This window comes from Hemiscyllium ocellatum, chromosome 41 (genome assembly GCF_020745735.1).
Source record: "Hemiscyllium ocellatum isolate sHemOce1 chromosome 41, sHemOce1.pat.X.cur, whole genome shotgun sequence".
Lineage (NCBI taxonomy): Eukaryota > Metazoa > Chordata > Chondrichthyes > Orectolobiformes > Hemiscylliidae > Hemiscyllium > Hemiscyllium ocellatum.
In genome coordinates this window covers 3,854,204-3,866,549 of record NC_083441.1, presented here as the reverse complement: position 1 = coordinate 3,866,549, position 12,346 = coordinate 3,854,204, and the positions used below count along the sequence as shown (strand labels likewise).

At 43.3% G+C, this 12,346-nt stretch overlaps 1 protein-coding gene across 2 annotated transcripts; it reads left to right on the top strand.

The window, feature by feature from the left end:
- Positions 1–1,558: 1,558 nt before the first annotated feature.
- On the top strand, positions 1,559–11,111 carry LOC132834612 (zinc finger protein 239-like). 2 transcript variants are annotated; one of them, XM_060853509.1, is made up of 2 exons: positions 1,559–1,604; positions 7,090–11,111. In XM_060853509.1, the coding sequence occupies exon 2, from the start codon at positions 7,445–7,447 to the stop codon at positions 8,117–8,119; it is 675 nt and encodes a 224-aa protein (XP_060709492.1). In that variant the 5' UTR covers positions 1,559–1,604; positions 7,090–7,444; the 3' UTR covers positions 8,120–11,111. The 2 variants fall into 2 exon arrangements, with proteins under 2 accessions (XP_060709492.1, XP_060709491.1); XM_060853508.1 differs by having other exon boundaries at positions 1,587–1,781.
- The last annotated feature ends 1,235 nt before the right edge of the window (positions 11,112–12,346 follow it).

The window sequence follows — 12,346 nt, the reverse complement described above, 5'->3', positions numbered from 1 at the left end:
AACCTCTCTTCAAACTAGCGCCCTGCATACCAGTCAATATCTGCGAATCTCCTCTACATTGTCTCCAATGCATTCATATCCTTTGGTAATGTGGCCACCCAGGCTGATAGGGTTGTTAAGAAGGCATTCGGTGAGTTAGCTTTTTATTGGTAGAGCGATTGAGTTTTGGAACTATGAGGCCATGTTGCAGATGTACAAAACTCTCTTGCAGCTGTACTTGGAGTATTGCATACAAATCTGGTCACCATATTATAGGAAGGATGTGGAAGCTTTGGAAATGATTCAGTGGAGATTAACTAGGATGTTGTCTGGTTTGGAGGGAAAGTCTTACGAGGAAAGGCTGAGGGACATGAAGCTTTGGAGAGAAGAAGGGTGAGAGGTGACTTAATTGAGACATATAAGATGGTCAGAGGGTTAGATAGGGTGGATAGTAAGAGCCTTTTTGCTTGGTTCGTGATGGCTAGCTCAAGGGAACATAGCTTTAAAATGAGGAGTGGTAGATATAGGACAGATGTCAGAGGTACTTTCTTTCTTCAGAGGGTAGTAGGGGCATGGAATGCACTACCTGCAACAATAGTAGACTCGCCAACTTTAGGGTGGTCGACAGTGTGGTGCTGGAAAAGACTGTAGGTAAGGCAGCACCCAAGGAGCAGGAGAATTGATGTTTCAGGCAAAAGCCCTTCATTGGGAAATTTTAATGGCATTTAAATGTCCACTGGATAGTTAAAAGTACAAAAATAGAATTGTGTAGTTTAGGTGGACCTCAGATTGGTTTCACAGTTTGGTGCAACATCGAGGGCCAACGGTCCTGTGCTGCACTGTAATGTTCTATGTTCATGTTCTCGTACTATATGCAATATTCCAAATGTTGCCAAACCAAAGTCCTATTTAACTGCAACACGACCTGCCAACTCTTATACCCATCCAATGAAGCAAGCATGCCATATGCCTTCTTGTCCACTCAATCGACCTGCAATGCCAACTTCAGGGTACAATTGGCCTGAACACCCGGATCTGTCGGTGCATCAATTTTCCCCTAGGATTTTCCATTTATCGTATAGTTCGCTCTTGAGCTGGATCTTCAATTACCCTGTAAAACCAATATCCAAACATTACCACTGTAGTTGCCCGGATTGAACTCCATCTGCCATTTCTTCGCCCCACTCTCCAATCTATCTACATTCTGCTGCATTCTCTAACAGTTCCCTTCTCTATCTGCTCCTCCACCAATCTTCGTGTCATCAGCAAACTGCAACCCTTTTCTGAACCCTTTCAAGTTTCACAAAATGACGACTCATATCCTTTCAGCCACATTGCCCGTAGCATTTCCAATGTCCATCCTTTTCGCACAATGCTGCAGATTCGGCTGCCACTGTGCATTCGCGGCGAGACGGACCCACAAAGCACGATGCCTTGGAAAGCACTGAATCTGCCGCCTCGGCAGGCGGCTAAGGAAAGGTGCCACGATTGATGCGGATCAATTCTGTCCAATGGGAAACCACGGAAGACCGGAAGCGAGTTGGACCTCCAGCCAATCAGAGGTCCCAGTGCCTGAATGCGGAAGTTAGACGATGCGCTGTTGAAGCTGTTAATTTCTGCCTGGGGTAAGCTGCTGCTTCTCATCTTTGTCTGAATGAAGGCTGAGCTTTACTCAGACTGAAACATCCTACCCTCTGAAATCATCCGTCAGCATTACACTGCTTTATTTGCAGTTCCTTTCTCGTTCGGGGTTAAATTGTTGACTCGCAAGAATTGAACAATAGGCAAGTGATTCGGGAAAGGTAGGCCCAAAATTTCCACTCTTTTGAAATGTGGAGGAGCCGGTGTTGGACTGGGGTGTACTAAGTTAAAGATCATACAACACCAGGTTACAGTCCTACAGGTTTATTTGGAAGCAAGGTAGCTGTGGAGCAAAATCGTATGCCACAGAATTTATAGCAAAAAGATCTCAGTGTCATGCAACTGATGTGATGTATTGAACTACCCTAGATTGTTGTTAACTTACATCTTTTGGAATGAGTTGCAGGTTTTGGTTCATGAATATGTAAATCCCAGAACTTCTTTTAAATCACATTCGTAAGATAATAAGGTTTTACAATTTAAAAAGTGACATCTCAGCTCAGACAGTCCACTAACAGTGTGAGGTTCAGTCTGTCTGTATTTCAGTCTTGAGTCAGACTGGTTCTATTTTTGTTCAAAAAAGCACAATCTGCAGGTGGTCAGTCCAAATATCAATTTATAAATTCCTTCTTTGGAAATAGAACCAGTCTGATTCAAATTTGGAATACAGACAACTCAAACCTCACATCTTTAATACATTGTCTGAGCTGAGGTGTCTTTTTTTATTATTGAAAAAACCTTGTTATCTCAGGAATGTGACTTGGAAGATGTTCTGGGATTTATATTTAATGAATCAAAACCTGCAGCGTATTCTAAAATATTGAAAGATGTAAGAGCAGTCTAGGTTTGTTCCATATATCATTTTAATTGCATGACACTCTGATCTTTTGCTACAAGTTCTGTGTCTGATGATCCTTCCCCACTAGTTACCTGATGAAGGAGCAGCGCTCTGAAAGCTAGTGCTTCCAAATAAACCTGTTGGCCTATAACGTGGTGGTGTGTGATTTTTAACTCTTAATAGGCGATGACATCTTTCACTTCCTCAGCCTGACACCTTTATTTGTCTGGTGAACAGAATGACGTATTTCTTAATGTTCATAAGTAGAAGGTGTGATTTCCAAGTAAGGGCTGAAATGTGATGAGGAAGTACATTAATATAGGATTGAGTTATAATCATAGAATCCCTGCAGTGTGGAAATTGACCATCAGGTCTGACAAGTTCACACTGAGCCTCTGAAGAGTAACCCACCCAGACCCATTCCCCTACCTTACATTTGCTCCTGACTAACTTACACTTCCCTAAACACTATGGGCAATTTACCACAGCCAATTCATCTACCCTGCACATCCTTGGATTGTGGGAGGAAATGGGAACACCCGGAGCAAACCCACGCAGACTTGGGGAGAATGTGCAAACTCCACACAGACAATTGCCCGAGGCCGGAGTTGAACCTGGGTCCCTCGTGCTGTGAGGCAGCAGTGCTAACCATTGAGCGATTGTGCCACCCATAGTCATGCCTACTTTTGGTTGTATTAGATATATTTGATATCAGCATGCTATTGTACCATTCACGTGTTGTTTCCACTCTTGAATGAGAGAATTGCTATGAAATTCTTTATTACAGTGATGGACTCATGGCATAAGAATCCATTCAGCAATTTATATCTGCGACAACTCTCTAGCAATCCAGTCACTCTTTATCTCTCTTGATATATTTGACATACAGCAGGTTAATTTCCCTCAAATGCCTACCCCATTTTATTTTGAAATCTTAGTTTTAGAATCTTAGTGGGGCGGTATGGTGGCTAAGTGGTTAGTAATACTGCCTAACACCGCCAGGGTTCTGAGTTTGATTCCAGCTTTGGGCCACTGTCTATGTGATGTTTGCATGTTCTCCCTGTGTCTGCGTGGGTTTCCTCCAGGTGCTCCGGTTTCCTCCCACAGCCCATTGATGTGCAAGTCAAGTGAACTGGCCGTGCTAAATTGCCTGTAGTGTTAGGTGCATTAGTCAGGGGTTGATATAGGGGAATGGATCGACGTGGGTTGCTCCTCAGAGGGTCAATGTGGACTTGTTGGGCCAAAGGGCCTGTTTCCACACTATAGGGAATCTAATCTAATAAAGAAAAATTTGTTTTAGAATTAGAATTCCGACAGTGTGGGTAGCGGGCTGCATTACTCCTGGAATATCCACTTAAATATCCGCTTAAAGCAACGAGCAAAGTTAGAATCATAGAATCCCTACAATGTGGAAACAGGCCCTTTGGCCCAACAAGTTCACATTGACTTGTGAGTAAGCAAGAATAAACAACCCAGACCTGTTCCCTACCCCATATTTTCCCCTGACTCATGCACCTAACCGACACATCCCTGAAGACTGTGGGTATGAATCCTGTCAATTTTGTGTCAGTTGTTTGAAATAATTCTTGTCACTTTCTCGTATGTCGAGCATTCCAGGTTGTGACCAATTGCTGCCTAACATTCTTCCTTACACCCTGTTGTGTCATTAATCAAGTGTTTCAATCCTGTTAATTCAAATATTTTTCAACTTGTAATATACCATAAAGAAGCTTAATGTTCCAGGGTGTAGATGCTATAGGAAGTATAGAAGGGAGGGCAAGAGAGGAAGGGAGGTAACTATTTTGATGAGGAATAACATTACATCTCTACTTCGGGAGGCTATTCCTGGGAATACATCCTGGCAAGTTATTGCGAAGAACTGAGAAATAAGAAAATGATGACTACCAAATTAAGATTGTTCTTATAGATTCTCCCCAGACAAGTCAGCCAGAAATTAAGAAACAAATTTGTAAGGAGGTCTCAGTGAGGGTGGTTATGGTCAGCAATTTTACCTTTTCAAGCATAAACTGGGACTTGCCACAGTGTTAGGATTGGACGGAGAGGAATTTGTTAAGTGTGTTAAGGAAAATTTTCTGATTCCTTATGTACCTACTAGAGAAGGTGCAAAACTTGACATCCTCTGGGAAAGAAGGCAGGAAAGGTGACTGAAATGTCAGTGGGGGAGCAATTTGGAGCCAATGACCGTAATTCTATCAGTTTAAAAATAGAGATGGAAAAGAATAGACCAAATCTAAAAGTTAAATCGCTAAATTGGATGAAAGCCAATTTTGACAGTATTGGGCAAAATTTGATTGAGGGCAGATGTTTGCAGGTAAAAGGATGGCTGGAAACAGGGTAGCCTTCAAAAATGAGATACCGAGAGTCCACAGACAGTATATTCTTGTTAGAGTGAAAGGCAAGGCTGGTTGGACGACTGGAGAAATTGTGGGTTTGGTTCAGAATAAGATGGAAGCATATGTCAGATGCAGACAGCAGGGATTAAGTGAATCCTTAGAAGAGTATAAAGTTAGTGAAAGTATACTTTAGCAGGAAGTCAGGACAGCAAAAAGGCGACATGAGATAGCTTTGGCAAATAAGGTTAAGGAGAATCCAAAGAGATTCTACAAGTCCATGAAGGACAGTAGGGTAACCAGTATAGGGTCCCTCAAAGATCAGCAAGGCAGCCTATGTGTGGAAACACGGGAGATGGGGAAGAGAGTAAATGAGTATTTTGCATCAAGAGAGAGACATTGAATAAATAACGACATCTTGAAAAATGTCTTCATTACAGAGGAGGAAGTGTTGGATGTCTTAAAACACATGAAGGTGGATAAATTCCTGGGACCTGATCAGGTGTACCCTAGAATTTTGTGGGAAGCGAGGGAAGTGATTGCTGGGCGACTTGCTGAGATATTCATATTCGCGATAGTCACAGGTGAGGTGCTGGACAACTGGAGGTTGGCTAGCGTGATGCCACTACTTAAGAAAGATGGTAAGAAAAAACCAGGGAACTATAGACCAGTGGTCCTGACATTGGTAGTTGGCAATTTGTTGGAGGGATTCCTGAGGAACAGGATTTACTTCTATTTGGAAAGGCAAGGATGGATTGGGGGTAGTCAACATTGTTATGGACTAAGCCAGACCACTCAAAACATTCTTAAGCAGGCAGCTCAGACCATAACTTTGCAACGTGTTTTGGTAAGTGTACAGTGAAAATTACCTGGATTAAAAGTTAGCTAGGTTGACTACTAGATTTTAACACAGACAAAATTTAATGACAAAATTACACAATGAAACACAAGAACGGAATAAAGAACCCCTACAGAACTCAGCCTATCCAACTGGACTGAATTGTGCTGTTTCGAATATACACAACAGTCCCAATAAGCAAACTCCCTTTAGAACCTGTATAAATGGAACACATGCTTACAGGTTGAAGTTGAAGGGCAGAAAGAGAGAGTTTTCACACAGCTCCCTGTTCAATTTTCAACCAATTGAAGACTGAATTAAGACTGCTCAGCTAGAGAGCGGACGACTCCTGTTTCATTATACTTCTAAAGTATGACCACTTTGGCCTGAAGTCTCATTTGGTGACATATAAATAAAAGGCCTCTCAAAATCCTTTTCATCTCTGTACCAAACCAGACTGATTGGAGCCCGGCGCGGTTCATTACTCCTCTGAATAGAATCAAGGACAGAGTATCCTTGAACCAAGAAACAGCTTTTCGAAAAAGAAAGGGACCAGCTTTGTGACAACATGGGGAAATCATGGTTCATGAGCTTGATTGAGTTTTTGAAAAAGTAATGAAGAGGATTAATGAGGACAGAGCAGTGGACGAGGTCAATATGGACTTCAGAAAGGCGTTTGACAAGGTTGATCATGATAGATTGATTAGCAAGGTTAGATCTCTTGGATTACAGGGAGAATTAGCCATTTGGTACAGAAGTGGCTCGAAGGTGGAAAGATGTTGTGAAACTTAAAAGGGTTCAGAAAAAGATTTACAAGGATTGTGTCAGGGTTGGAGGATTTGAGCTACAGGAAGAGGCTGAATAGGCTGGGGCTGTTTTCCCTGGAGTGTCAGAAGCTGAGGGGTGACCATATAGAGGCTTATAAAATCATGAGGGGCATAGATAAGGTAAATAGACAAAGTCTTTTCCCTGGGGTGAGGGAGTTCAGAGCTAGGGGGCATAGGTTTAGGGTGAGAGGAGAAAAACTTAAAAGGGACCTCAGGGACACCTTTTTCATGCAGAGAGTGGTGAGTTTATGAAATGAGCTGCCAGAGGAAGTGGTGGAGGCTGGTGCAGTTACAACATGGATGGTATATGAAGAGAAAGGGTTTAGAGGGATATGGGCCAATTGCTGGCAAATGGGACGAGACTAAGTTACGTTGTCGGTCTGGCATGGACGAGTTGGACCGAAGGGTCAGTTTTCATGTTGTATATCTCTATGACTCTTTGGCTCTATACCAAGCATACAACCATGCGGTATCGAAGAAGCTGTTTCGCCCATTGAGTCTGGACCAATAGTCAACAGATATCCATCAATTAGCATGAAATATTGCCTTTAGAATATTTTCTTGTGAATTTTTATCTTGCACTGATAGTGATGACTTTTTAATCTGCTCTTCCAGGATATTTGAAGGGGAGGATTTGAAGGAAGAATTCTGGAACTGACATCATATCAAGATTTGAAATCACTCGATCTGTCAGGATCTGAATGTCATAGATCTTTAAACATGGAAGGAGAAATTTTCCTCTCTGCTTCACAAGGTTTTAAAAATGAATGTGACTGGAGAAAGATTGTGAGACACACATGAATGAAAGTGTTTTAGTGCTTTGACAGTGAAGAAAAGCTGTAGCTAATTAAACAGCCTGAAAAAGAAATTATAGTTCACAGCAGAGAGAAGAAGAGAGATCATTTGTATATTCTATGTGTGTGAACAAGGCTTCAACTGATTGTAAAACCCTGAGAGACACTCTCTCAGCATGAATAAATCCTGGAAATGTGGACAATGTGGGGAAGGATTTCCTTCCCCATCTGCACTTGACATTCATGAGCGCAGACACACTGGAGAGAAACCATTCACCTGTTTCATGTGTGAGAAAGGTTTCATTTCAGTCTCCAATCTGCTGAGACACCAGCAGCTTCACGCTGGCAAGCGACCATTCACCTGCTCTGCATGTGGGAAAGGATTCTGTGATTCACACAACTTGCTGCAACACCAACGGATTCACACCGGGGAGAGGCCATTCGCCTGCTCTCATTGTGGCAAGGGATTCACGCAGTTATCCAACCTGCATGTCCACCAGCGCGTTCACACTGGGGAGAAGCCGTTTGTTTGCTCTCAGTGCGGGAGGGGATTCACGCAGTTATCCAATCTGCAAACGCACCAGCGAGTTCACACCGGGGAGAGGCCATTTATCTGCTCTCAGTGCAGGGAAGGATTCTCTCGATTATCCAACCTGCAGAAACACCAGCGAGTTCACACGGGGGAGAGACCGTTCATCTGCTCTCAGTGCGGGAAGGGATTCACACAGTCATCCCATTTGCGGAAACACCAACAGATTCACACCAAGGAGAGGTCATTCACCTGCTCTCAGTGCGGGAAGGGATACAATCGATTCTCCAGTCTGCAGAAACACCAGCGAGATCACCAGTGACTGCAGGAGTGTTTTCTGCTGTTAGTGCTGCTGCCCATCACAATCAGGACCAAACTATGTTGAGTCTGCCAGTGGGTGAAGTGGGAGGCTCGGAAGGTTTCTTTCTGCTGGACTGGCCACCTCAGCACTTTGCATCCAATGTGGCGGATGCTTCAAATGCCATAAGGAATTGATGAATGAGAGGAAGGTTTGGGAGGTAGAAGTCCTTCAGTTTGCATTTCATGTTCTCCACGTTGGCATGGAGATGGTCACAATAGGCGGTAGTTTTATTTAATTGATGTGAGGATGCTTCTCACAGAAGTTCCTTGGAGATTTGGAAAGATGGCAGCTCATTTGGAATCGCTGAGGGGGAAACGAAGCCAGAAGGTTTGCTGAGCTTGGATCTGGAGGAAGAAATCTCCAATATGGCTCTCACTGAGTCATGTGGTGGCAGGAAGCTGTTGTACATCAAACAAATGAATGAGGATCAGGAAGGCCATTCAGCCTTTCGACACTGTGACAAGATAGTGATGGATCGGATTGCACATCCACTCCCGTGTTCCTGTCTGAACCCTCGAAGTGTTGTCCTGAAGATCGTCAAAAAAATGGTGCAGAAGACTGAACTGAATAAATGGAACTGATCAGTTTTTAACTAGTGGGACGTTTAAAGCAAATTGCTGGAGATCATGGAGTAAATCAGTGTTGATAAAAGCGGATGGTGTTTCTTCAGGCAATGTCGCACCAAAGGGGGAATGCTCCTGAGAAACTCATCCTTCCTAATGCATTAACCACAAGCGCAAATAGATGCGAGGGATTTGAAAGCATTTATATTTTTGGGGAAGTCATTTCCAGATGTCCAAGAAGGATTTTTATTTGGAGTTGCTGACTCAGCTGAAATTGTATGAGGGAAAGCTTTGGACCTTTTCACTGTGTTAATGCATGTTATTGCGGGTTAATGTGTGTCGAAGATACTTGCCAGAATATTGTGAATGGTTTTGGGGCCTCTGATTGAAGGACAGATGTACTGGGCATTGAGGGTGTGCACTCGGCTGGCTCTAGGCATAGAGGGGCTGCTGAGAGGGGAAGACGAACAGATTGGGCCTGCACATGTTGGAAAATAGAGCAATGAAACAGGACCTTATAGAAAAGTCTCTCAGTGGTTAGCGCTGCTGCCTCACAGTACCAGAGACCCAGGTTCGATTCTGGCCTCGGGCGATTCTCTGTGTGGAGTTGCACGTTCTGCCTGTATCTGTGTGGGTTTCCTCCGGGTGCTCCGGTTTCCTCTCTCAATCCAAAGAGGTGCAGGTTATGATGAATTGGCCATACTAAATTGCTCCAGAGTGTTCAGGGATGTGTAGATTAGGTGCATTAATCAGGGGTAAATGTAGAGTGACAGGGTCGGGTTATGGGTCTGGGTGAGTTACTGTTTGGAAGGTCTGTCTGGACTTGTTGGACCAAAGGGCTTGTTTCCACACTGTAGGGATGCTATGATGATTCAGAGATTTGACAGGGTAGTTGTAAAAAGTTTGTTTTCCCTTGTGGGAAAGTCTAGGACCACACTGGGCACAATCGCAGAATATTTGGTCATTTACTTGAGATAGAGACGAGGGCGAATTTCTTCTTAAAGGTTGGGAGGCTGAAATTCTTTACTTAGACTTAGACTTAGACTTAGACTTAGACTTACAGTGTGGAAACAGGCCCTTCACTTGTTTACAAGTGAGGCGTATCAGGGCTGGGTTATTACCTATGTTGAAGGCTGAGATAGACTTTTTTTTAAACAAATAGTTTTATTAAAGACCTTTGTAAATCTTTTACAAAACATCTACATACAAAAAAACCCATCAAAACACAGAAAAGTAGAGACAGTACAATGAAGTTATAATGTGACACTATTAGTAACGAACGACCTGCTATTCTACCAGAACAAACGCAATTACTTAATTTGTTCATAGCTTAGTTTAAGTTAAATAAATATTAAATTAAACTAAATTCAAGTAACTTAGACTAAATTATATCTCACTACTTATTCTATTTCACTTATCATACCTCCACTGAGGCTGTCATCCCTGGGACCACCAGCTACAGTACCCGCATTCTTTTTCTCCCAGCCTCCCCCTCCCAGGCCCCCACGGCACCCATACTGATTCCCAGAGCTATACCACGGCCCTAAATAATATGACTGATAAGTCTGCATAAATATAATTTAAAAAGGGCCGCCACGTCTTGTGCTCCGTTTTGTGGTGCACCATATTTGTGAGGTAGTCTTGGGGGAGATGCTCCGTCACCAGCCTGCGCCAGACCTGCTGGTTTTTACCGAGGTCCAATTCACTAGAATGTTCTTCCTCGCACAGTGGGTAAGAATGTTACACGATCTCTTCCCATGTTTACCTAGAGAGGGCAAATTTGGCAACCCCAAAAGAAGAAATACCAGATCCACGCCTCTCACCCTAAACCTATGCCCTCTATTTCTGGACTCCTGCAAACCACAGAAAAGACTTTGTTTATTTTTCCTATCCTCATGATTTTATAAACTTCTATAAGGTCACCCTCAGTCTCCAATGCTCCAGGGAAAACAGCCTCACCCTATCTTACTGCTGTGAAAAACACTGCTTCAGGCTAACTTAATAAGGATTATATTTTAAAAATGTAATCGAGACAGATCTCAATAAAACGTATAATCAAGAAAGAACCCAATACTTTACAGATTGGAGATTTACAGCAAGGCTACATTTAAAATTATGGATTTAACTGTTTCTGTGCTGTGACCTCTTTCAAACAGGTTCCTCCAAGATCAGTTGTGAATCTTTGAGAAAGTATCAGAATGAGAAACTGGGGAGAAATCACAAGTAAATTCCAGTGGGCTGTGGCATACCTTTGGGTTGAACCCTGAAGAAAGTGAATAAATCTTCCAGACTTTGTGAGATAAAGGGTGTAAAAGTAAAACTGAATTCAAATCTTTACTTAGGTATTTAGGATTGTGTTAAGTTAGGATGTTTCTTTGTTTAATTTTTCATTCACACAATAAAAATTGTTTTTGTTTAGCTGTGAAATGTGGTGCCATGCAACTTTCAATTATTTAATGTAAGTTTAAATTTATTTTTATATTTTGACTGTCCTGACAAACATTGCAAGATTCTTATTCTCTGGGGACGAATGTGACCAGGGTTACTCGGTGAGAATCTCCACAGAGAGTGAAGCAGCAGAATCCAGTCAGCCTCAGAAAGTGATGGCCAGATAAAGCACATATTCAAAAGGGCACGGCCTGACAAATTTGTTCTTATGTGACATGGAGCATTGGGTGCCGATCTCTTGTTACTCCTCAAAGGTTACAGGCTGCACGGTGGCAAGTACTGCTGCATTATAGCGCCAGAGACCTGGGTTCATTTCCAGCCTCTGACGACTGTGTGGTGTTGGCACATTCTCCCCGTGTTAAGTGGGTTTCCTGCTGGTGCTCCAGTTTCCTCCCAAAGTGCAAAGATATGAAGGTTAGGTGGATTGACCATGCTAAATTGCCGTTAGTGTTCAAAGATGTGTAGGTTAGGTGCATTAGTCAGGGATAGGGGGCTAGTTCTGGGTGGGTTAGTCTTTGGAGGGTCAGTGTGGACTCGTTGGACCAAATGCCCTGTTTCCACACTGTCAGGATTGTATCAAGTGATGGTGTGTCAGTCAGCTCCTTGAAGTGCTGTTGAGTCACTTTGAGCTGAAAATGTGTTGCTGGTTAAAGCGCAGCAGGTCAGGCAGCATCCAAGAAACAGGAAATTCGATGTTTCGGGCACAAGCCCTTCATCAGGAATGAGTTGAGTCACTATGTCTGCTTTGTGACCACTGAAATCTGCCTCTCCTGCAGAATACATGTTGATTTCTCCCTTAAATTTGGTGTCCTTAGCTGGTAGGGTTTTAGCTGGTGAGAGGGAGAGAGAGCACAGCAGCTCGATAGTTTCGACTCCAGACTGCAGGTGTCTGAAAGACACACACAGCCACAGGCCCTGGACCTGAAATCTACACTGCGATTACTCACTCTCTTGTGGGTGTTGGGGTTCCCAGAAATTGCCTGAATCAGGTGGTCAGGGGAATGTGGGTAGTATCTTGAAATGGGAGACTGCAGACTGGAGGTGGGTCCGGGAATTCTGCGAGTTATCTCGGTCTGGAAACGTGTTGGTGCTGCTTCCACCCCCTGCATCCACCACTGGCCCCCATGGGATCTTTGCTGTGTGCGCTCTGGATGCTGCCTTTCTTCTGGAGGAGATT